This window comes from Microchirus variegatus, assembly GCF_963457635.1.
Source record: "Microchirus variegatus genome assembly, chromosome: 8".
Classification (NCBI taxonomy): domain Eukaryota; kingdom Metazoa; phylum Chordata; class Actinopteri; order Pleuronectiformes; family Soleidae; genus Microchirus; species Microchirus variegatus.
In genome coordinates this window covers 32,277,315-32,302,314 of record NC_139809.1, presented here as the reverse complement: position 1 = coordinate 32,302,314, position 25,000 = coordinate 32,277,315, and the positions used below count along the sequence as shown (strand labels likewise).

Below are 25,000 nucleotides of genomic sequence, written 5' to 3'. Positions count from 1 at the left end.
TGAACTCATACATTTCTCTCTAGTTTTTAATCAAACTAGTTAACCTATTATACCTTGTTAAATATTATGAATATTAAAATGCTAACCACACCTGCCATATCTTCAAAGTGTCCAAATGTCATGAAAAAGCAAACACTATGTTTATTACATTTCATGAAAAAGCTACAATATGTTCAAACTTTCCATTCAATGCATTAATAAAGAAATGGAGGCTTAACTATTTTTTATATGATAATTAATACATTTATATTATAATGTAATAAATATTATGAATAAGTGCTAAATAAACCCATGATATCCTCAATGTGTCCAAATGAGCTCAATAATAAAGAAAAAATGCCGTAACTATTTTTTCTGTGTTCACTAATAAGTTAACCAGTTAACTTATTATGTAACTATTACCAATCATAGCCAAAGTAATAATGATTGTACTTGTAGATCAACAACATTTGAAGGCAATATCTCCATCAGTCTGGAAGATAAAGCCGAAAATGTGTTTTTAGCATAATAAATTAATTCATTTGCTAATTAATAATAAAGCTACAAAGATAGGGATAATTCTCAGGTGGTATGTGATGCTCATGCAAGATTTGAAGCCAATACCTGCAATACTTTGGAAGATACAGGTGAAAATATGGTTTTTATATCATTAATTAATTAACTTATTAATAATAATGGTAGACAGCTCAATATCAATAGGGATCATCTACAGGTGGTATGTGACCCATAAAAAAAAACTAAAATTTAATCTCAAACACCTTTACAGTTATCGCGTTAACGGCTAAAATCTGCGGACGCGCGAGAACGATTACATTATATCCGCATTTTCCGCGGATATAATAATCATGTTCAGGACGGTTTTTGTTGTTTTTTTGTCAAAAAGCAGATTGGACCAACTTCTGTCTGAACAGGCTCCAGAGGTCAGAGGTCAGAGGTCAGAGGTCAGAGGTCAGAGCATCAAACACTGGCCCTTTCTCAATACCCAAGTATGCCAGTATGTACTTGCTTACTTGGAAAGTACATACTTGAGAAGTACGACTGAAGTACATACTTGCAAAGTACGGGAGTACACGAGCACGATTCTTCAATTGGAACAGCAGTTACTTCCTTGTTCTACTGTTTGAATGGCGGGTGGCGCGAAGCATTTAAGCCTCATTACTGCCATCTACAGTGTTGATGAATGAACATATAAAATACATATATGTATACATATATTTTCACATTTTAAATATGTTATACACTATAAAATAATGTCCATTATATGTAAATACATATACAATGACAGTGCGACTTTAATATAAATCTAAAATTCAAAGTTACAATAAATTATACATTAATATTGTACAAAAGTTCACACTTTCATGTCAAAACGTTTGCATTAAAAACAAAACATGTCAACAACAAATCTATGGATCAAACCAAGTATGTAATGATGGAGCCGTCTGAGCCAGCGGATCATTTCATCAGGACAGGCCGAGGTAACGCTGCCCTCTGCTGGACACTGTGAGCACAAAGCGTCCACACAGGCGGAGCTGATAACCTCCTACAGCACTGCTGTCATACTATAAATACGTCATATTTTATTACACAAACCACGTTTGGATTCTAAATGACTCATTTCTCGCCTCAAATGATTTTAAAACTGTGTTCCGGGACACAGAAAAATATTTATTTCAGGTTTATATTTGTATTTTATCCTGATGTGTTCCGCCGAAATGCATTCTGGGATATATGGCTTTCCCAAGTACGCTCAAGTCACCACCCGATGCATACTTGGTAAAATGGGCGGAGCCAGAACACTTCCGGGTATGAGAACCGTACTCGCTGCTCGCGTTCTTGAGAAATGGAACAGAACTTGATGACGTTTTCACAAGTACAGGAGTACACAAGTACACACAAGTACACACAAGTACACACAAGTACGGACAAGTATGGATATTGAGAAACGGCCACTATTGCGTATTATTCATGAGGAACAGGAAGTGACGTAAGCCTCCTGTACCTGAGAGGCTGGACACGTTGACGACGCGTCCCTGTGAGCGTCTGAGCATCGGGAGGAACACGTGACTCATGCGAACAGCTGACAGGAAGTTGACGTCCATGCAGCGTCTGTAGTCACAGAGTGGGAGGAGCTCCGCGTCCGCGGGACACGGGAGAATTCCCGCGTTGTTCACCAAACCCCAGAGACCTGACAGGAAGTGACGAGGGGACATTTACGGCTGTGGACACTGTGAGACACACGTGACGTCACAGGGACACGTACCTGAGCGGCCCACCTGAGCGCGGACGTGTCCTCGCGCCGCCTCCACCTGGACGTCGTCCGTCACGTCCAGCTGCAGCACGTGCAGCGTGTCGCACGCTCGCGCTCTCAGACGCCGAGCTCCGCCCCCTTTCACGTCCAACACTCCCGCGAACACCGTCACGCCCATGTGGCTGAGCTGCAGCGCGAGGGCGTGGCCAAAACCAGAGTCACACCCTGCACGAGGAACAGACCAATCACAGCACAGTGTTTATTCACGGGAGCGTTTGATTTCATCACCTGTGTCTCTGGTGGTCACGTGCTGGACCTGAACTCTCGTCCTGTTTTTCTCGTCTGACTGAAACTTTAGATGTAATCAGTCTCCATGACGACAGGCAGAGGCCACGCCCCCAGACACTCACTGTGTGTGTGTGTGTGTGTGTGTTCAGCCTCACCTTTGACCTGCACACCTGTGTGTTATTTAGGTGTGTGTGTGTGTGTGTACTGTGTGTGTGTGTGTGTGTGTCTCACCTGTGATAAGCACCGCCCCCCTCACCTTCATCCTCCTCCTCCTCACACAGATCTTCAACAGGACGACGTAACAGAGGGCGGCGGCCAACAGGACCACGCCTGACCACAGGACGCTGGCCCCGCCCCCATCATCGCGACCCTCTGCTAGCGTCCACGCAGCCGCGAAGACGGCGGCAGCTGCGACGCTGAAGATCATCATCATCGTCGTCGTCGTCTGCTCTGAGCTCAGATCCACTCTGTGATCAAGGTCATCACAGGCCCCGCCCACTCACACACCTGCTCAGGTATGTTATCACAGGCCCCGCCCACTCACACACCTGCTCAGGTATGTAATCACAGGCCCCGCCCACTCAGGACACAGGAGGACGGAGGACACAGAAGGACACAAGTACACAGAAGGACAGAGGACACAAGTACACAGAAGGACAGAGGACACAGAAGGACACGAGGACACAGAAGGACAGAGGACATGAGTACACAGAAGGACAGAGGACACAGAAGGACAGAGGACACAAGCACACAGAAGGACAGAGGACACAGAAGGACAGAGGACATGAGTACACAGAAGGACAGAGGACACAGAAGGACAGAGGACACAGAAGGACAGAGGACATGAGTACACAGAAGGACAGAGGACACAGAAGGACAGAGGACACAGAAGGACAGAGGACATGAGTACACAGAAGGACAGAGGACACAGAAGGACAGAGGACACGAGGACACAGAAGGACAGAGGACACAAGCACACAGAAGGACAGAGGACACAGAAGGACAGAGGACAGACACAGAAAGACAGAGGACACAGAAGGACAGAGGACACAAGGACACAGAAGGACAGAGGACACAGAAGGACAGAGGACACAAGGACACAAAAGGACATCAGTGCTTTGAAAAAAGTGAAAAGTTTCATTATTGATTCTAGATTCTTTTATTTAAAGTTAAAGACTTTGACAACAAAGGACGTTACTGTGTGTGTGTTTGTGTGTGTGTGTGTTTGTGTGTGTCTACAGTAACAGTTTAACATGGATGTTTTACAGTGCAACACAGACACAAAAGTGCTCGATTCCTCAGCCAATCACAGGGCAGCAGCGGAGGGAAGTGAGGGGGGGGGGCGTGTCCCACAAACAGCAAAGCAGGAAGAGGCGGAGCCAGGATTCAGGCAAAGTTCTTCTTCAGGAAGTTGATGAGGCCGTTAGTGGACGAGTCGTGAGTAGAAACCTCCGACTGGTCCTTTAACTCCGGCTCGATCTTCTTCGCCAACTGTTTCCCCAACTCCACCCTGAGAGGGGGAGGAGTCACAGAGGGGGGGGGGGGAGGAGTCACAGAGGGGGAGGGGAAAGATCATTTGTGAACATGACAGGCAGCTAAAGTGAAGTCGTTAGCCTCTTTGCTAGCTCACGTTGAGCTTCCTGTGACACTGAGGGGGAGGAGTTTCACCGTTAGCTGACAAAAAAAAATTCAAATTCTTCTATGTGGTGACACACCCACAGGAAGTGGTGAGCCCCTCCCCCCACCGTGTCTCCATGACAACGCTCCAAAGAAAACAGGAAATGAGCGAATGATGACCTCACCCCCATTGGTCGTAGCTGTTGATGTCCCAGACCACGCCCTGAACGAAGATCTTGTGTTCATACATGGCTGAAAAACAGGATGTGATTTAATAAAACAAGTCTGTGAGGAGTTCACTTCCTGTCCTGCGTGTGGCGCCATCACTCACCAACCAAAGCGCCGAGGACAAACGGCGTCAGCTTCCGGAAGACGATGGAGTTACTCGGTTTGTTTCCCAGGAAAACCTGACGACCACAGAGAGGGCGGAGCTAAAACCTCTGAGGTCACATTTGCATCATGTTTACGTTCATGATTATGTCACATTAGCGTTCCTGTTTACGCCACGTTAACCTTAACGTTCACATTTACGTCAAATTCGCGTTTACATGACGTTAACGTTCCCGTTTACGCCATGTTTACATCACATTAACCTTAACGTTCATGTTTACGTCACGTTAACGTTCATGTTTCTGTCACGTTAATGTTCATGTTTACGTCACGTTAACCTCAACGTTCATGTTTACGTCACGTTAACGTTCATGTTTACATCACGTTTACGCCATGTTTACGGCACGTTAACCTTAACGTTCATGTTTACGTCATGTTAACGTTCATGTTTACATCACGTTTACGCCATGTTTACGGCACGTTAACCTTAACGTTCATGTTTACGTCATGTTAACGTTCATGTTTACATCACGTTTACGCCATGTTTACGTCACGTTAACCTTAACGTTCCTGTTTACGTCACGTTAACGTTCCTGTTTACGTCACGTTAACCTCAACGTTCATGTTTACGCCACATTAACGTTCATGTTTACATCATGTTTACGTCACGTTAACCTTCCTGTTTACGTCACGTTAACGTTCATGTTTACATCACGTTTACGCCATGTTTACGTCACGTTAACCTTCCTGTTTCCGTCACGTTAACCTCAACGTTCATGTTTCCGTCACGTTAACATTCATGTTTCCGTCACGTTAATGTTCATGTTTACGCCATGTTTACGTCACGTTAACGTCACATTCGCGTTTACACGAACGCTATCACGTTAACGTTAGCGTGTGAGTGAGTGGTGGTTACTTTGTGCGGCAGCAGCTTCTCCAGAGCGTCTCCCTGCACGCCGGCGCCCTCTAGCTCTTTCCGAGCCTCTGCAGATGTTTTTCCTTTCATCAGAGCTTCAGTCTGAGCCAGGAAGTTAGCGGTGAGGATCTGTGGAGAGAGAGAGCGCAGCGTCAGTCACCGCGTCACCTGACCTGATGACATCATCAATGACATCACATCAACCTGATGACATCATCAATGACATCATTGTCGTCGTGGTTACCTTGTGGTGGAGGTTGTCTCTGATTGGATTGTGAGTCTGAGCAGGAATGAAGAAGTCGGCAGGAATCATACGAGTTCCTGTGGAAGAATCAGTGAGTCAGTGCAGGCAGCTGAGGCTCATGGGTAATGACAGTCGCCGTGGTAACCAGCAGACCGTGGTGAATGAGCTGGTAGAAGGCGTGTTTACGTCACGTTAGCGTTCATGTTCACGTCACGTTAACGTTCATGTTTACGTCACAGTTTACACCATGTGTTCGTTATGTTAACGTCCATGTTTACGTCACATTTACGTCACGTTAGCGTTCATGTTTACTTTCTGGTTTACACCATGTATACATCATGTTAACATTCATGTTTACGTCACGTTAACCGTCACGTTTATGTCATGTTTACGTCATGTATACGTAGCGTGAATCGTCACGTTAACTTCACGTTAACCTTAAGGTTTACGTCACATTAACCGCCATGTTATGTCATGTATACATCACGTTTACATCACAATAACTACCACGTTTATGTCATGTTTGTCACATTTACGTTGCTTTAACCTTAATGTTTATGTCACATTTATGTTCATGTTTACGTCACGTTTACGCCACTAAATGTTCATGTTTACATCACGTTTACATCACGTTAATGTTCACGTTTACATCACGTTAATATTCATGTTTACGTCACCTTTACATCACGTTAATGTTCACGTTCACGTCACGTTAATGTTCAAGTTTACGTCACGTTAATGTTCACGTTTACGTCACGTTAATGTTCACATTTACGTCACGTTTAAATCACGTTAATGTTCATGTTTACATCACGTTAATATTCACGTTTACATCACGTTAATGTTCATGTTTACATCACGTTAATGTTCATGTTTACGTCACGTTTACATCACGTTAATGTTCATGTTTATGTCAAGTTAATGTTCACGTTTGCATCACGTTAATATTCATGTTTACGTCATGTAAATGTTCATGTTTACGTCACATTAATGTTCATGTTTACGTCACATTTACATCACGCTAATGTTCATGTTTACGTCACGTTTACGTCACGTTGATATTCATGTTTACGTCACGTTAATGTCCACGTTAACGTCATGTTTACGTGGCGTTTCCGTGTCAAACCTTGGTGGATGAGCTGGTAGAAGGCGTGTTGGCCGTTGGTCCCTGGTTCTCCCCACACGATTGGTCCAGTGTGGTAGTCCACGCGGGCGCCATCTTTGGTGATGTACTTCCCGTTAGACTCCATGTCGCCCTGAGGATCACAGCGATGACATCATCATCATCATCATCATCATCATCATCACAGTGACATCATCATCACAGTGACATCATCGCTCACCTGTTGGAAGTAGGCGGCGAAGCGGTGCATGTACTGGTCATAGGGTAACATGGCGTGAGTCTCCGCCTTGAAGAAGTTGACGTACCAAACTCCGAGCAGAGCGAGCAGCACCGGGGCGTTCTCCTCCAGAGGAGCGCTGCGGAAGTGATTATCCTGCAGAGCAGAGGATTCTGGGTAATCGTGATGACATCACACGCCACAGTCACGATTATTGATTATTGATAATATTTACCATCCAGTGAGCTCCAGACAGGAGCTGCTCAAAGTTCTCGAAACCTGGAACACACCAGAGGTCAAAGGTCACAGGTCACTCCAAAGGTCACAGGTCACTTCAGAGGTCACAGGTCACTTCAGAGGTCAAAGGTCAGACCTACCTATGTGCAGAGCGATGGACAGACCGATGGCTGACCACAGAGAGTAACGACCTCCAACCCACTGAAACAGGAGGTCAAAGGTCAAAGGTCACCACCTGAGCAGCAAACACTGTGCTTTCCTGTAGAGGGCAGCACTGCACCTCTCAATGTTCACTCAATATGACTTTGATTATTATGAGTCACATGATCAGAAACTCACGTCCCAGAATTCAAACATGTTCTTAGTGTCGATGCCAAACTCTCTCACTTTGACCTGAGGGGGCGAGAGAGGATACACTGTAAAAAATAACACACACACACACACACACACACCTGAGATTACACTGTAAAAAACACACACCTGAGACTACACTGTAAAAATAACACACACACACACCTGAGATTACACTGTAAAAAATAACACGCACACACACACCTGAGATTACACTGTAAAAAGTAACACACACACACCTGAGATTACACTGTAAAAAACACACACCTGAGACTACACTGTAAAAAATAACACACACACCTGAGATTACACTGTAAAAAATAACACACACATACCTGAGACTACACTGAGATTACACTGTAAAAATAACACACACACACCTGAGATTACACTGTAAAAATAACACACACCTGAGACTACACTGTAAAAAACACACACACACACACACACACACAGCTGAGACTGCACTGTAAAAAATAACACTCACACACCTGAGATTACACTGTAAAAAATAACACTCACACACCTGAGATTACACTGTAAAAAATGACACACACACGAGATTACACTGTAAAAAATAACACACACACACCTGATATTACACTGTAAAAATAACACACCTGAGACTACACTGTAAAAAATACACACACACACACACCTGAGATTACACTGTAAAAATAACACACACACCTGAGACTACACTGTAAAAAAATACACACTCACACACACACACACCTGAGATTACACTGTAAAAAATAACACACACACCTGAGATTACACTGTAAAAATAACACACACACACCTGAGACTACACTGAGATTACACTGTAAAAAATAACACACACACACCTGAGATTACACTGTAAAAATAACACACACACCTGAGACTACACTGTAAAAAAATAAACACACACACACCTGAGACTACACTGTAAAAAATAACACCCACACACCTGAGATTACACTGTGAAAAATAACACTCACACACCTGAGATTACACTGTAAAAATAACACACACACCTGAGACTACACTGTAAAAAAATACACACACACACACCTGAGACTACACTGTAAAAAATAACACTCACACACCTGAGATTACTCTGTAAAAAATAACACTCACACACCTGAGATTACACTGTAAAAAATGACACAAACACACACACACGAGATTACACTGTTAAAAATAACACACACACACCTGATATTACACTGTAAAAATAACACACACACCTGAGACTACACTGTAAAAAAATACACACACACACACCTGAGACTACACTGTAAAAAATAACACTCACACACCTGAGATTACTCTGTAAAAAATAACACTCACACACCTGAGATTACACTGTAAAAAATGACACAAACACACACACACGAGATTACACTGTAAAAAATAACACACACCTGATATTACACTGTAAAAATAACACACACACCTGAGACTACACTGTAAAAAAATACACTCACACTCACACACACACCTGAGATTATACTGTAAAAAAATAACACACACACCTGAGATTACACTGTAAAAAATAAACACTCACACACCTGAGATTACACTGTAAAAAATAAAAGTGATGACGACTCGTGCCTGCAGAGGGCGCCGCTGCTCATCAAACTTACCGAGTTGGTGGACAGAGCCACAAAGTGTTTGGCCACAGCAGATTTCTGTGAAGGAGAAGACGAAGACATGAGCTGTGACATCATCATCATCACTGAGCTGTGACATCATCATCATCATCATCAATGAGCTGTGACATCATCATCATCATCATCATCACACTCACGTCTTTGGCTGACTTCAGAAACCAGTCTCTGGCTGACTCTGCGTTGGTGATGGTCTCCTGAGTGGTGAACGTCTGCACACACACACGGTTAGCGATATAAATGTGTGTGTGTGAGTGTGAGTGTGTGTGTGTGTGTGTGTGTGTGTGTGTGTGTGTGTGTGTGTGTGTGTGTGTGTGTGAGTGGGCGTGGTCACCTTGGAGGCGATGATGAAGAGCGTGGTCTCAGCGTTGAGTTGAGCGAGCGTCTTAGCGAGGTGAGTCCCGTCGATGTTTGACACGAACCAAACGTTTGGTCCTTCAGCAGAATACGGTTTCAGAGCCTCGGTCACCATCAGAGGACCCTGAACACAACACAGAGAGAGGACCCTGAACACAACACAGAGAGAGGACCCTGAACACAACACACAGAGAGGACCCTGAACACAACACAGAGAGAGGACCCTGAACACAACACACAGAGAGGACCCTGAACACAACACAGAGAGGACCCTGAACACAACACAGAGAGAGGACCCTGAACACAACACACAGAGGACCCTGAACACAACACAGAGAGAGGACCCTGAACACAACACACAGAGGACCCTGAACACAACACAGAGAGAGGACCCTGAACACAACACACAGAGGACCCTGAACACAACACAGAGAGAGGACCCTAAACACAACACACAGAGGACCCTGAACACAACACACAGAGGACCCTGAACACAACACAGAGAGAGGACCCTGAACACAACACACAGAGGACCCTGAACACAACACACAGAGGACCCTGAACACAACACAGAGAGAGGACCCTAAACACAACACACAGAGGACCCTGAACACAACACACAGAGGACCCTGAACACAACACAGAGAGAGGACCCTAAACACAACACACAGAGGACCCTGAACACAACACACAGAGGACCCTGAACACAACACAGAGAGAGGACCCTGAACACAACACACAGAGGACCCTGAACACAACACAGAGAGAGGACCCTGAACACAACACACAGAGGACCCTGAACACAACACAGAGAGAGGACCCTAAACACAACACACAGAGGACCCTGAACACAACACACAGAGGACCCTGAACACAACACACACAGGACCCTGAACACAACACACAGAGGACCCTGAACACAACATGACACGCATGTGGGCTTTGGTCTGGGAGAGTGAGTGTTTAAGATAAAGACATGTGATCACATGACGTAATCTCAGCATAGATTATTAATCTCTCACCAGGTCAGAGCCGCCGATCCCTATGTTCACCACGTCAGTGATTCTCTTCCCGCTGAAGCCGAGCCACTGACCACTGCGGACTGTCTGTGAACGCAACACACACACCTGTTAGCTGTGACACACACACACACACACACACATTCTTGTACTTGCTGCATACTGAGGACTGGGTTGCTGACAAAGTGAGGACCAGAACCCTAACCCTTTCCACTTTATAAATCAACACAATTACAAATATCTACTTCATGAATGACATCTACTAAAATTTGACCCAAAATGTTTGGTCCAAAATTTGAAAAAAAAATTTGATGCACAATTTTTGGTCCAAAATTTGACAAAAAAAGTCATACAAAATTTAATTTTAATTTTTTTTTTTGACAAACAGAGTATAGCATGTTATAGCAACCGAAGGAAGTGATTTGAATGAAAACAAAGTGAGGACCGGCCAAAATGTCCTCACTCCTTAAAAATGTCCTGACTTTGTTGGTTAAAAACCCTCACTGGTCCTCAGTATGGCGCAAGTACAAGAACACACACACACATCCGTTAGCTGTGACACACACACACACACACACACACACACCTACCTCACAGAAGGTCTTCATCTTCTCCAGAACTCTGTTCACCTCTGACATCACATCTTTACCATCGACGAGGATCGGAGAGTTTGAACGATTACGGAGAGCAACATGGAGGACAGCACGACCCTACACACACACACACACACACACACACACACACACATTCCTGTGTCAGAGTAAATGTACATTAAACACAGCATAACTGAATAATTTTTTTTCTCTCGCCTAAAAAAATATTGCATTTTAAAGCAAATATCACCTTTAAAATCTGCAGCAGGAGCTTAAAAACACATGGAGGTCATGTGACAACATGTGGACATGAGCTGTGCAAAGTCTGATGCTGCTGAAGTGAAGCAGAGTGAAATTACAGAGGCTTTAGTAAAGAGATGTCTGGGCTTTTGGCTCAGTTTGGCTCAGTTTGGCACCATCTGTGCCATTTGAGATTTCTTAGGTACCAAATTATTAAAAACCCATTTCATTTTATTTACATGTTACTATTGGTCTATAAAGAACTTGTTTTGTATGATAACTGTCTGTAAATGGATGCTTCCTGTGCGGTGCGTAATAACAACTCTGTGACTCTGCAGCGTCTTCAGTTACTCAGCGTCATAGCTCTGGCTTACCTTGGTCAATTCGGGTGATTGACAGCTCGTTTTAAACCTCTAAACCAATAGAATCAGGCTCCGCCCTCCAAATGTGTGTGAATCACTTCATTAGCGAGTCAAAAGGACATAAATGCATATGACACGTGTGCAGACATTCGCCCTTCTCTAATCAGAACGATCTAATGTCGCTCTGTAATGATCAATCAGACCAGGATTTGTTCCCAAAGCATGCTGGGAAGTGTAGTTCTTCATTAGAAGTGGTTTTGTTCCGGTGGGAATAACTTGTTTTGATAAACAGCAAAGGTAAGACAATATTTCTGCTTGTATTTCTTGAAAGTCAGTTGTTGTTTTGCTCTTATTTTGGTTCTGGATCCGTGAATCTTGGTCGTAGAGTGAGAAAAATGGTACCGTTAGAATCTGTAGATACTCCGCTGCCCAGTCGACACATGTTTTTTTTGTTTACATAATTACGCTGACGCTCCGGTGACGCTTCACAATGAGTGTGCTGTGTTTTTTTCACCTCCTGCTGTTTGATCCATCTGTGTTTTAACTGTGTGTGTGTGTGTGTGTCTCTGTGTGTGTGTGTTGTGTGTGCGTGTGTTGTGTTACCTCAGTGAAGTTGATCTTCTCTCCAGAGAACATCTTCTCTCTCGCCTCCTCGACGCCGCGTGACTTTGCCTGTGGACGTGAGAGCGTGATGACATCATCAGAGCGCGATGACGTCAGAGTGCGATGAAGTCAGAGCGTGATATCATCAGAGTGTGATGACATCAGAGCGTGATGACATCATCAGAGTGTGATGACATCATCAGAGTGTGATGACATCATCAGAGCGTGATGACGTCATCAGAGTGCGATGAAGTCAGAGCGTGATGACATCATCAGAGTGTGATGACATCAGAGCGTGATGACGTCATCAGAGCGTGATGACGTCAGAGCGTGATGACATCATCAGAGTGTGATGACATCATCAGAGCGTGATGACATCATCAGAGCGTGATGACATCATCAGAGCGCGATGAAGTCAGAGCGTGATGACATCATCAGTGTGATGACATCATCAGAACGTGATGATGTCAGAGTGCGATGAAGTCAGAGCGTGATGATGTCAGAGTGCGATGAAGTCAGAGCGTGATGACATCATCAGAGCGCGATGACATCAGAGCGTGATGACATCATCAGAGTGTGATGACATCAGAGCGTGATGACGTCATCAGAGCGTGATGACGTCAGAGCGTGATGACATCATCAGAGTGTGATGACATCATCAGAGTGTGATGACATCATCAGAGTGTGATGACATCATCAGAGCGTGATGACATCATCAGAGCGTGATGACATCATCAGAGCGCGATGAAGTCAGAGCGTGATGACATCATCAGAGTGTTATGACATCATCAGAGCGTGATGACGTCAGAGCGTGATGACGTCATCAGAGTGTTATGACATCATCAGAGCGTGATGACGTCAGAGCGTGATGACGTCATCAGAGCGCGATGACGTCAGAGTGTGATGACATCATCAGAGCGCGATGACATCAGAGTGTTATGACATCATCAGAGCGCGATGACGTCAGAGTGTGATGACATCATCAGAGTGTTATGACATCATCAGAGCGTGATGACGTCATCATATATCATTGTTTCTTGTATCAATATTTGTTTTCATGTTAGAATGTTCTCTGTATCTACAGTCAGGTCCATAAATATTTGGACATGGACACAGTTCTCTGTATTTTGGCTCTATACACCACTACAATGGATTTGAAATGAAACAAACAAGATGTGCGTTAACTGCAGACTTTGTGTTTGGAACATTCTAAAAAAGAAAGAATGCACCAGTGAGCTCAGCTACACCAAAGGACCTGGAAGACCAGAGAAAACCACTGTGGTGGACGACAGAAGAAGAAGAAAAACCTCTTCACAACAGTTGTCCAGATCAAAAACACTCTCCAGGAGGAAGATGTTTGTGTTTCAAAGTCAACAATCAAAAGAAGACTTCACCAGAGTGAATACAGAGGATTCACCACAAGATGGAAACCGTTAGTGAGTCTCAAAAACAGGAAGACAAGATTAGAATTTACCAAACAACATCTTAAAAAGCTGTTATAATTCTGGAAGAATATCCTCTGAACAGATGAGACCAATATCAACTTGTACCACAGTGATGGAAGAGAAGAGTGTGGAGAAGGAAATGAACTGTTCATGATCCACAACATACCACCTCATCAGTGAAGCATGGTGGTGGTAGTGTCATGGTGTGGACATGTATGGCTGACAATGGAACTGGTTCCCTTGTGTTTATTGATGATGTAACTGCTGACAAAAGCAGCAGGATGAATTCTGAAGTGTTTCCAACAATATTATCTGCTCATATTCAGCCAAATGCTTCACAACTCATTGGACGGAGCTTCACAGTGCAGATGGACAATGACCCAAAGCAAACTGCAAAAGCAACCAAAGAGTTTTTAAGGCAAATATGGAATGTTATCAGTCAATCACCTGACCTGAATCTGATTAAGCATGCATTTCACTTGCTGGAGACCAAACTGAAGGGAAAATTCCCCAAGAACTAGCAGGAACTGAAGAGTGTGTCAGTAGAGGCCTGACAGAGCATCACCAGGGATGAAACCCAGTGTCTGTTGATGTCTATGTCTTCAAGACTGCAAAGGATTTGTAACCAAGTATTAAACAATGAAAGGTTGATTTATGATTGTTTACTTTGTCCAATTACTTTTGGTCCCCTAAAAAGTGGGAGGCTCATATAGAAAGTGTTGTAATTACTACACCGTTCACTTGAGTTGGATGTAAATGTCCTCAAATTAAAGCTGAAAGTGTGACGTTAAAGCACATCTTTGTTTGTTTCATTTCAAATCCATTGTAGTGGTGAAAATAAAGAGAACATGTCCAAATATTTATGGACCTAACTGTATGATTCAAATATATGTTTATGATTAGATTGTTCAATCTCTATCTGCCATGACCTTTGACCCCTGGTGTGTGTGTGACGAAAGTGTGTGTGTGTGACGAAAGGGTGTGTGTGTGACGAAAGTGTGTGTGTGTGTGACGAAAGTGTGTGTGTGATGAAGGTGTGTTTGTGGTGAAAGTGTGTGTTCAGAGAAACTTCCTTTGTGTTTCAGCTGTGTTTCAACACATATGGGTGTGTGTGCGTGTGTGTGTGTGTGTGTGTGTGTGTGTGTGTGGACTGTGGTGTTACCATGGCGATCAGCATGGACATGACGTCCTCAGTGATGAGGTTCTTAGAGTAGTCCAACAGAATGTCTCCATCATGGTCTGTCTTCAAAGTGGTGCTGTCCAACACACACACACACACACACACACACACAGAGAGAGAGAGAGACACACACACACACACACACACACAGACACACGCACACAGACACACACACACACAGTGAGAGGGACAAAATGAGTGTGAGCGGGACAGTGTGTGTGTGTGTGAGCACGTAGCCTCTTCCTCGCTGCTTCCATTATCGGACAGATGCTAACAGGTGCTAACAGGAACTAGCTCGCTTCACTTCGCGTCTGTTTTTCAACTCATTTGGACTGTTAGCTCCGTTAGCTTAGCATGGCGGCTAAGGTGAAGCACGTCTCTAACGTGACCACACGGTCACGTGACCACACGGTCACGTACTAACGATGACCTTCAGCCGCTGCGCGTGGAGCGCGAGCGAATTCCCGGAAACGATCGGATTAAACTGATCGATAAACAGGAAGTCTCGAGCCTCGGGTGGATAAAGTGCTGAGTCACGGTGTGACGGTGTGTCAGTGCCCGGCCTCAGGCTCACCTGAAGCGGCTGAATCTCTGCGGCTCCGCGGCGAACATGTCCCTCATGTGGAGCTCCTGACCCCGGGTCTGGTACCAGAGCAGCAGCTGCTGGAAGTTTGGGTCGCTGCTCAGAGACATGGTTCCGGTTCTGATGGGGTCTGGTCCTGGTCCTGGTCCTGATGCTGGTCCTGGTCTCAGTGCTGCAGACGCAGATGAGGATCAGCAGAAGTGGCAGCACCGGACACGATCACGCCACCGTCGACCAATCACAGCAGACCTCACATAGCCCCGCCCCGCCTGGTTAAACCACGCCCACATAGCTCAGGAGAAGAGGAGGAGAGGAAAGAAGATAAGGAGAGGAAAGAAGAAGAGGGGGAAAGGAGAGGAGAGGAGGAGAGGAAAGAAGATAAGGAGAGGAAAGAAGGAAAAGGAGAGAAAAGAAGGAAAGGAGAGGAAAGAAAGAGATACAGAGAGGAAAGAAGGAAAGGAGAGGAAAGAAGGAGATACAGAGAGGAAAGAAGGAAAGGAGAGGAAAGAAGGAGAGGAGAGGAAAGAAGGAAAGGAGAGGAAAGAAAGAGATACAGAGAGGAAAGAAGGAAAGGAGAGGAAAGAAGGAGAGGAGAGGAAAGAAGGAAAGGAGAGGAAAGAAGGAAAGGAGAGGAAAGAAGGAAAGGAGAGGAAAGAAAGAGATACAGAGAGGAAAGAAGGAAAGGAGAGGAAAGAAGGAGAGGAAAGAAGGAAAGGAGAGGAAAGAAGGAAAGAAGAGGAAAGAAAGAGATACAGAGAGGAAAGAAGGAAAGGAGAGGAAAGAAGGAGAGGAGAGGAAAGAAGGAAAGGAGAGGAAAGAAGGAAAGGAGAGGAAAGAAGATAAGGAGAGGAAAGAAGAAGAGGGGGAAAGGAGAGGAGAGGAGGAGAGGAAAGAAGATAAGGAGAGGAAAGAAGAAGAGGGGGAAAGGAGAGGAGAGGAGGAGAGGAAAGAAGATAAGGAGAGGAAAGAAGGAAAAGGAGAGGAAAGAAGAAGAGGGGGAAAGGAGAGGAGAGGAGGAGAGGAAAGAAGATAAGGAGAGGAAAGAAGGAAAAGGAGAGGAAAGAAGAAGAGGGGGAAAGGAGAGGAGAGGAGGAGAGGAAAGAAGATAAGGAGAGGAAAGAAAGAAAAGGAGAGAAAAGAAGGAAAGGAGAGGAAAGAAAGAGATGCAGAGAGGAAAGAAGGAAAGGAGATGAAAGGAGAGGAAAGAAGGAAAGGAGAGGAAAGAAGGAAAGGAGAGGAAAGAAAGAGATACAGAGAGGAAAGAAGGAAAGGAGAGGAAAGAAGGAGAGGAGAGGAAAGAAGGAAAGGAGAGGAAAGAAGGAAAGGAGAGGAAAGAAGGAAAGGAGAGGAAAGAAAGAGATACAGAGAGGAAAGAAGGAAAGGAGAGGAAAGAAGGAGAGGAGAGGAAAGAAAGAGATACAGAGAGGAAAGAAGGAAAGGAGAGGAAAGAAGGAGAGGAGAGGAAAGAAGGAAAGGAGAGGAAAGAAGGAAAGGAGAGGAAAGAAAGAGATACAGAGAGGAAAGAAGGAGAGGAGAGGAAAGAAGGAAAGGAGAGGAAAGAAGGAGATACAGAGAGGAAAGAAGGAAAGGAGAGGAAAGTAGGAGATACAGAGAGGAAAGAAGGAAAGGAGAGGAAAGAAGGAGATATGGAGAGGAAAGAAGGAGAGGAGAGGAAAGAAGGAAAGGAGAGGAAAGAAGGAGATATGGAGAGGAAAGAAGGAGAGGAGAGGAAAGAAGATAAGGAGAGGAAAGAAGGAAAGGAAAGAAGGAAAGGAGGAAAGGAAAGAAGGAGAGGAAAGAAGGAAAGGTCAACTCTTCTTTCTTCTCGTTCAAACTCTTCTCTCGTTGTTTGACAGACTGATGAAAACCTGTTAGTGGGAGGAGCTCTGCTTGGGTGGGCGGGGCTAACAAGTCTGCCACACCAGTCATTTCCTTACACGTTGATGATGTCATCACCTCACAGATCACATGACGCTCAGACACAAAATAAGGAACATCTGTTTATTTGCTCATCATTAATAAAATGCTCAGTTGACACGCTCCATCTGTGGCCCCGCCCACTCTCCACCTGTGGCCCCGCCCACTCGCCACTCTCCACCTGTGACCCCACCTACTCGCCACCTCCTGATGAAGACGCTGCCACAGATCAGTCACCAACTTAAGCCCCGCCCCCAGGTGGGGACACAGACCCTGTGAAGGGTACGTTAGCATTAGCTTAGCATTAGCTGACATCGACAGCCTCGGTGGAAATTTGACGTTAACCACAAACTCAACACTTTCCTACGTTTCCTTCCGAACCACAGGGGGGCAGTAAGTGTCGCGCAGCGCCAACTTAAGAGCTGACATCACATCCTGTTACAGAGGCGGGAAAATCAAACCTGTTTCTACGGCGACGGACGAAAACTGAGCAGACAAAACAAAGGTTTGATTGAAGTCATCGTGTGCAAAGGGTTTCATCAGTGAAACATCAACACTTCACCAAATACAAAAACTATTCTTTTATTCATAATTTAATTTTATTAAAAGTCACCAATTTGCTTCCGTCACCTGACGATCAATGGATCAGCCCTGAAGTTTGACCTTTGACCTGAGCCGACGTGAGTCAGTGGTGAGTGGGAACTAGTGACTGAGCTGTCAATCATCAATTCATCTGCCAATCACCTGCTCTGTGTGTGTGTGTGTGTGTGTGTGAGTGGGCGGAGACTACAACGTCCGTGATTGTTACACTGTAGAAAAATACACATTAGAAAGCTGTGACAGGCCCCTCCCCCTCCCCCCACATAAAGCTAAGTCAGCGAGTGTCACAGGAAGTGATGAAGACGAGCCGACCAAACACGGAGCGTCCGTTTGTTTGTTTGTTTGTTTGTTTCCACCGCTGGAACATCAGGAAGGTTAGCGTTCAGTGCTGGTGACAAATACACAACTAAAGACAAATCTTCGTTAGTCGACAAACAAACGCCGAAGCTTCGTCCCGAGGCTACGCCGACACTTTGTTGTCCTTCTGCAACACAAACAAACAAAAACACACGTTAAACATCCCCACGCCGTCCGTCACGCCGTCCGTCCGCAGGATATTCATCATTTACTCTGAACGCTGACAGATCGGCGAACTCCCGCCCGGCCTGGTTTCCTCTGTATCCGCCCCTGTAGCCGCCGCCCCCTCCCTGCGGCGGCCCGAAGGTTCCTCGACTGGCCGAACGCCCCCGGCCTCCGCGGAAGCCGCCGCCACGACCACGGTAACCGCCGCGACCGCGGCCCTGACGCAGCGGGATCCCGAACGTCTCGGCGTTCATCCTCCGTTCTTCGGCCCAGGTCTGCCGCCGCTCGCTGCAGGGGGGGGAGGAGCCAAAAGTTACAATCGCAATACAATGTCATCTGTTTCCAGGAAATGTGTCACGTGACGAGAGACGAAGACGCACCGCGGGAACACGGCGCCGCCGGACTTATCCGCGGTTTTCCTTAAAGAAGAAGAAAAGGAGCAGTCAGTGAAATCAAACGTTTGTTTGTCAGGGTTCAAGTTCAAGGACTTTTCAAGGACTTTCCAAGGACTTTACAAGGACTATTCAAGGACTTTAAAATAACTATTCAAGGACTATACAAGGACTATTCAAGGACTTTTCAAGGACTTTTCAAGGACTACTCAAGGACTTTACTAGGGCTATTCAAGGACTTTAAAAGAACTATTCAAGGACTTTACAAGGACTATACAAGGACTATTCAAGGACTATTCAAGGACTACTCAAGGACTTTTCAAGGACTATTCAAGGACTTTCCAAGGACTATTCAAGGACTTTAAAAGAACTATTCAAGGACTATACAAGGACTATTCAAGGACTTTTCAAGGACTACTCAAGGACTTTACTAGGGCTATTCAAGGACTATTCAAGGACTTTAAAAGAACTATTCAAGGACTTTACAAGGACTATTCAAGGACTATTCAAGGACTTTTCAAGGACTTTACTAGGGCTATTCAAGGACTATTCAAGGACTTTTCAAGGACTTTAAAAGAACTATTCAAGGACTATTCAAGGACTATACAAGGACTATTCAAGGACTTTACAAAGACTATTCAAGGACTTTACAAGGACTATTCAAGGACTATAAAAGGACTTTACAAGGACTTTACTAGGACTTTACAAGGACTATTCAAGGACTTTCCAGGATCAATTCCCTCAAATTCAAAACAGAATGTGCCGACTGTTGACGCTCTCTTAACTTTACTCGCTTGTTGTTGTTCTGCACCGACTCTCACGTGTCCACAACACCGTTTGTCCTGCGTAGCCTCGTCATGAAACACTAGGTGGCGTCGTAACAAACAAGGGCGACATTGACCTAAGTACTAACTGAACTTGAACCCTCGTGTACGTGATGTGGTTGACCTCTGACCTGCTGTCATCACACGAGATGTTGTCGAAGAAGGACTTGGACTTGTCGTAGTAGCAGTTCGGTCCGAGCGGATCACCCTGGGCGTCCGCGTTAGCCTCGCTGCTGCTCTGCGCCTCGGCGTCGCCTTTGTCTTCGCCGTTCACCGCTTTCTCCGGCTTCTCCACCTTCTCGTCTGAGGAGAGAGGGAAAGGGTCGGGGGTCAGCAGGTCGTGGACAGCGAGGGTCAAAGGTCACAGTGGCAGCAAATACCTTTCAGCTTCAGCTTGTTCTGAAACTCCAGGCTGACCTCGTCCTTGTTGAACTGAGCGTTGGCGCTCTCAAAGTCAAAGTCTTTCTCAAACTTCATTGGTCCGTCTCTGCGTACGTTGTAGCGCCCCCTGCCGCGGTGGCCGCCGCCTCGACCGCGGCGGTTGGCTGCCGCGCTGGCGGCTAACGGGTTTCACAAAGAAAGACAAAGTCGGCGTTAAAGACGTAAACAACATGGGACAGAACGCTCACCGACCAATCACCACCAGTCTTTAGCTAAAGTAAACACACTGTGGCCCGAGGTCTCACCTGATTGGTTAAAGATGGAGTGGGGAAGCCCTGCAGTGGGAGGAGCTCTGTCTGCAGCGGTGATGGTCCGGGGAGCAGACCAACCCCTCAAGGTCTCACCACGCTTCACGTCAACGCCGTCCTGGTGCTGGACCTTACCCTGCCCGGCAGTGAGAGGGGCGGGGCGAGAGTGGGCGGGGCTCCGAGGGCGTCCCAGGCCAGGGGCGGGAGCTGTGGCGGCGACGGCGGCAGCAGCCGGGGCTGATGGAGCGGGCTGGATCAGCGACTCCAGGACCGGACTCTTTCTTAAAGCGTCGAGGGTGGGACTGCTGCGACCTGGACGTGACAAGGGCAACGTTAACTCAAATCAACTGTTAACGTAAACTCTGATAGAACACAAAGATACAAGGTTAGCATAAACTCTGATAGAACGCAGAGATACGAGGTTAGCATAAACACTGATAGAACGCAGAGATACGAGGTTAGCATAAACTCTGATAGAACGCAGAGATACGAGGTTAGCATAAACACTGATAGAACGCATCGATACGAGGTTAGCATAAACTCTGATAGAACGCAGAGATACGAGGTTAGCATAAACACTGATAGAACGCAGAGATACGAGGTTAGCATAAACTCTGATAGAACGCAGAGATACGAGGTTAGCATAAACACTGATAGAACGCATCGATAAGAGGTTAGCATAAACTCTGATAGAACGCAGAGATACGAGGTTAGCATAAACACTGATAGAACGCAGAGATACGAGGTTAGCATAAACTCTGATAGAACGCAGAGATACGAGGTTAGCATAAACACTGATAGAACGCAGAGATACGAGGTTAGCATAAACTCTGATAGAACGCAGAGATACGAGGTTAGCATAAACACTGATAGAACGCATCGATAAGAGGTTAGCATAAACTCTGATAGAACGCAGAGATACGAGGTTAGCATAAACTCTGATAGAACGCAGAGATACGAGGTTAGCATAAACTCTGATAGAACGCAGAGATACGAGGTTAGCATAAACTCTGATAGAACGCAGAGATACGAGGTTAGCATAAACTCTGATAGAACGCAGAGATGCGAGGTTAGCATAAACTCTGATAGAACGCAGAGATACGAGGTTAGCATAAACTCTGATAGAACGCATCGATACGAGGTCAGCATAAACTCTGATAGAACGCAGAGATACAAGGTTAACGTAAACTCCGATAGAACGCAGAGATGCAAAGTTAACGTAAACTCTGATAGAACGCAGAGATACGAGGTTAACGTAAACTCCGATAGAACGCAGAGATACGAGGTTAACGTAAACTCCGATAGAACGCAGAGATACGAGGTTAACGTAAACTTCAATAGAACGCAGAGATACGAGGTTAACGTAAACTCTGATAGAACACAAAGATACGAGGTTAACGTAAACTCCGATAGAACGCAGAGATACGAGCTTAACGTAAACTCTGATAGAACACAAAGATACGAGGTTAACGTAAACTCCGATAGAACGCAGAGATACGAGGTTAACGTAAACTCCGATAGAATGCAGAGATACGAGGTTAACGTAAACTCCGATAGAACGCAGAGATACGAGGTTAACGTAAACTCCGATAGAACGCAGAGATACGAGGTTAACGTAAACTCTGATAGAACGCAGAGATGCAAAGTTAACGTTAACTCTGATAGAACGCAGAGATACGAGGTTAATGTAAACTCTGATAGAACGCAGAGATATGAGGTTAACGTAAACTCTGATAGAACAGAGATACGAGGTTAACGTAAACTCTGATAGAACGCAGAGATACGAGGTTAACGTAAACTCTGATAGAACGCAGAGATGCAAAGTTAACGTTAACTCTGATAGAACGCAGAGATACGAGGTTAATGTAAACTCTGATAGAACGCAGAGATATGAGGTTAACGTAAACTCTGATAGAACACAGAGATACGAGGTTAACGTAAACTCTGATAAAACGCAGAGATACGAGGTTAACGTAAACTCTGATAGAACGCAGAGATACGAGGTTAACATAAACTCTGATAGAACACAGAGATACGAGGTTAACGTTAACTCTGATAGAACACAGAGATACGAGGTTAACGTTAACTCTGATAGAACGCAGAGATACGAGGTTAACGTAAACTCTGATAGAACACAGAGATACGAGGTTAACGTTAACTCTGATAGAACACAGAGATACGAGGTTAACGTTAACTCTGATAGAACGCAGAGATACGAGGTTAACGTAAACTCCAATAGAACGCAGAGATACAAATCTGACGTTAATTGCACCACAGAAGAGACGTATATATGGTTACACTGCCCAAATAGAGTTTGTCCCTCCTCTGGAGACACTGAGTGACCCCTGAACCCTATGAGCTTAAGGCTCCGCCTACTTTCAGGACCAGGAAGTGAAAGAAGAAACACAAACACACAAACATCAAAGATCATGTTCCTACCGACACCGACGGGTCCAAACTGAGGTGACACCAGGGGGCTGGTGCTGAACTGGTTGTAGGCAGGAACCGGGGCTCGGTTGAAGAGTCCGTAGGAACCGGCGGACTGGAACGGAGTCGGAGCAGCAGCAGAGGAGGAGGAGCTTGTGCTCATGGACGACTGTGGAGGACGTCACATGGTTCACATACATCAAAGTGTGAGTTAAACATGTATGTGTGATTTAAACGTAAACGAGTGAGTTAAATGTAGACGTGCGAGTTAAACGTGAACGTATGAGTTAAACGTAAATATGTGAGTTAAACATAAATGTGTGAGTTTAAACGTGAACGTGTGAGTTAAACGTAAATGTGCGAGTTAAACAAATGCGAGTTTAAACATGAACGTGTGAGTTAAACATAAATGTGTGAGTTTAAACGTGAACGTGCGAGTTAAACGTGCACGTGCGAGTTAAACGTGCAAGTTAAATGTGAACGTGTGAGTTAAACGTGAATGTGCGAGTTAAGCATGTGAGTTTAAGGTGAACTTGTGAGTTAAAAGTGTGAGTTAAACGTGAACGTGTGCGTTAAACGTGAACGTGTGAGTTTAACGTGAATGTGTGCGTTTAAATGTGAACGTGTGAGTTTAACGTGAACGTGTGAGTTTAACGTGAACGTAGACGGGAACATTATGGTCATGATATATGCACCGTTATCGGAGTGTGCGTCTCCATGGAAACGTACCTGGACAATAGCAGGGTCCTGAGGGAAGGAGCTAGCTTGTTTGGGCGGCTCACACACAGTCAGGTCCTTGATGTCGCTGCCTCTGAAGATGATGTATTCAAAGGTGTCATCGCGAGGAGGGATGGGCCTGTCAGTGGGGCGGTCCTCTGTGCCGAAGGAACGCACTGACCAACAAAAACAACACAACAATCACCACAAAACAGTCACAATCTCAGTTCAACACAATCATCGTTTGACTCCAACATCAACGTTTTCAACGCCAACGTTTGATTTAAACGCGAACATTTGATTCAAACGCTAACGTTTGATTCAAACGCTAATGTTTGATTTAAACGCAATGTTTGATTACATCGCTAACGTTTGATTTCAACGCCAACGTTTGATTTCAACGCCAACGTTTGATTTCAACGCTTACGTTTGACTTAAACGCGAACATTTGATTTCATCGCCAACGTTTGATTTCAACGCTTACGTTTGACTTAAACGCGAACATTTGATTTAAAAGCGAACGTTTCATTTCAACGCTAACGTCTGAATTAAACGTTAACGTTTGACTCCAACGCGAACGTTATATTTAAACGCTTACGTTTGATTTAAACGTGAAAGTTTGATTTACGCGCTAACGTTTGATTTAAGCATGAACGTTTGATTTAAACACGAACATTTGATTTAAACGCTAAAGTTTGATTTAAACGCTAACGTTTAATTTAAACACAAACATTTGATGAGCTCACAGGTCAGAGGTCACTGTGAATATTGTATTGATTAATGTTTGATAAATGAATGAACTGATCGGTTTCATCAATAACGAAAGGAGAGCTGAAGCTGTGTGTGTGTGTGTGTGTGTGTGTTGAACAGGTGACCGAGCGCTCAGTGACGTCAGCGGCTCAGGTGTTAGCTGTGAGATGACCACGATGCTAACGTTAGCTTCCCCGTGTGGCACGCACGCACGCGCACGCACACTAATACTCAGTCAACACGGTGAAACGAAGCCGAACGCGGCCTTTGGTCACGTGTTACGCTGACTATCTGAACAAGTGTACACACTGTTAGCATTATTAGCCACGGTTAGCATGCTGACGTAAACCCCCATGACAAGTGTGTTTGGGATCGAGTTAGCATCATTAGCATGACATTAAACACGATTCATCAGTAGAAAGCGGAGAGTTATCCCCGCAGGGGGCGCTGCCGCGGCCTCCGCAGCGTCACCTTTAGCCAGAGCGACGGTCGAGTTCTCGGTGTCGATGGTGTACAGGATCCCCTCGTAGCGGATCGCGGCCTTGGAGATG

The 25,000-nt window shown here is 45.2% G+C and overlaps 3 protein-coding genes across 3 annotated transcripts in view; all 3 read right to left on the bottom strand.

Moving 5' to 3' along the window:
- The window catches only part of hsd17b2 (hydroxysteroid (17-beta) dehydrogenase 2), a gene marked incomplete at both ends in the record, with an annotated part of 5,319 nt that extends 2,347 nt beyond the window's left edge, over positions 1 to 2,972 (bottom strand). The window contains 3 exons of the mRNA XM_083894358.1: positions 2,003 to 2,188; positions 2,264 to 2,476; positions 2,771 to 2,972. Coding sequence (XP_083750484.1) covers positions 2,003 to 2,188; positions 2,264 to 2,476; positions 2,771 to 2,972 — 601 coding nt within the window. The remainder of the gene's footprint in view (positions 1 to 2,002; positions 2,189 to 2,263; positions 2,477 to 2,770) is intronic.
- A 765-nt stretch (positions 2,973 to 3,737) lies between these two features.
- gpia (glucose-6-phosphate isomerase a) lies at positions 3,738 to 15,722 on the bottom strand. Its single transcript, XM_083893586.1, has 18 exons — positions 15,603 to 15,722; positions 15,011 to 15,104; positions 12,404 to 12,472; positions 11,196 to 11,315; positions 10,609 to 10,692; positions 9,564 to 9,710; positions 9,370 to 9,441; positions 9,206 to 9,250; positions 7,563 to 7,616; positions 7,364 to 7,424; positions 7,222 to 7,265; positions 6,990 to 7,142; positions 6,773 to 6,902; positions 5,647 to 5,723; positions 5,403 to 5,531; positions 4,488 to 4,563; positions 4,342 to 4,408; positions 3,738 to 4,049 (listed from the first exon to the last, which is right to left on the bottom strand). Exons 1-18 carry the CDS (start codon positions 15,719 to 15,721, stop codon positions 3,926 to 3,928), a joined length of 1,665 nt encoding a protein of 554 aa, XP_083749712.1. The 5' UTR covers position 15,722; the 3' UTR covers positions 3,738 to 3,925.
- Positions 15,723 to 17,681: 1,959 nt separating this feature from the next.
- Positions 17,682 to 25,000, bottom strand: part of lsm14aa (LSM14A mRNA processing body assembly factor a) — a 7,527-nt gene continuing 208 nt past the window's right edge. Inside the window, exons 1-9 of the mRNA XM_083893203.1 lie at positions 24,921 to 25,000; positions 23,712 to 23,875; positions 22,995 to 23,151; positions 20,553 to 20,867; positions 20,247 to 20,426; positions 19,998 to 20,169; positions 19,031 to 19,069; positions 18,698 to 18,938; positions 17,682 to 18,612 (exon numbers count right to left, since the gene is read on the bottom strand). The exon at positions 24,921 to 25,000 is cut by the window's right edge and continues 208 nt beyond it. Of these exons, the coding sequence (XP_083749329.1) occupies positions 18,589 to 18,612; positions 18,698 to 18,938; positions 19,031 to 19,069; positions 19,998 to 20,169; positions 20,247 to 20,426; positions 20,553 to 20,867; positions 22,995 to 23,151; positions 23,712 to 23,875; positions 24,921 to 25,000 (1,372 nt within the window). The 3' untranslated portion in view covers positions 17,682 to 18,588. The remainder of the gene's footprint in view (positions 18,613 to 18,697; positions 18,939 to 19,030; positions 19,070 to 19,997; positions 20,170 to 20,246; positions 20,427 to 20,552; positions 20,868 to 22,994; positions 23,152 to 23,711; positions 23,876 to 24,920) is intronic.

Excerpts from the sequence above, each read along its gene's own strand:
- gpia (XM_083893586.1), bottom strand. The coding sequence starts at position 15,721 with ATGTCTCTGAGCAGCGACCCAAACTTCCAGCAGCTGCTGCTCTGGTAC. Across the intron at positions 7,425-7,562 it reads ACATGTTTGAATTCTGGGAC|TGGGTTGGAGGTCGTTACTC; the intron begins GTGAGTTTCTGA and ends CTCCTGTTTCAG. Across the intron at positions 4,050-4,341 it reads AACAGCTACGACCAATGGGG|GGTGGAGTTGGGGAAACAGT; the intron begins GTGAGGTCATCA and ends TCCCCCTCTCAG.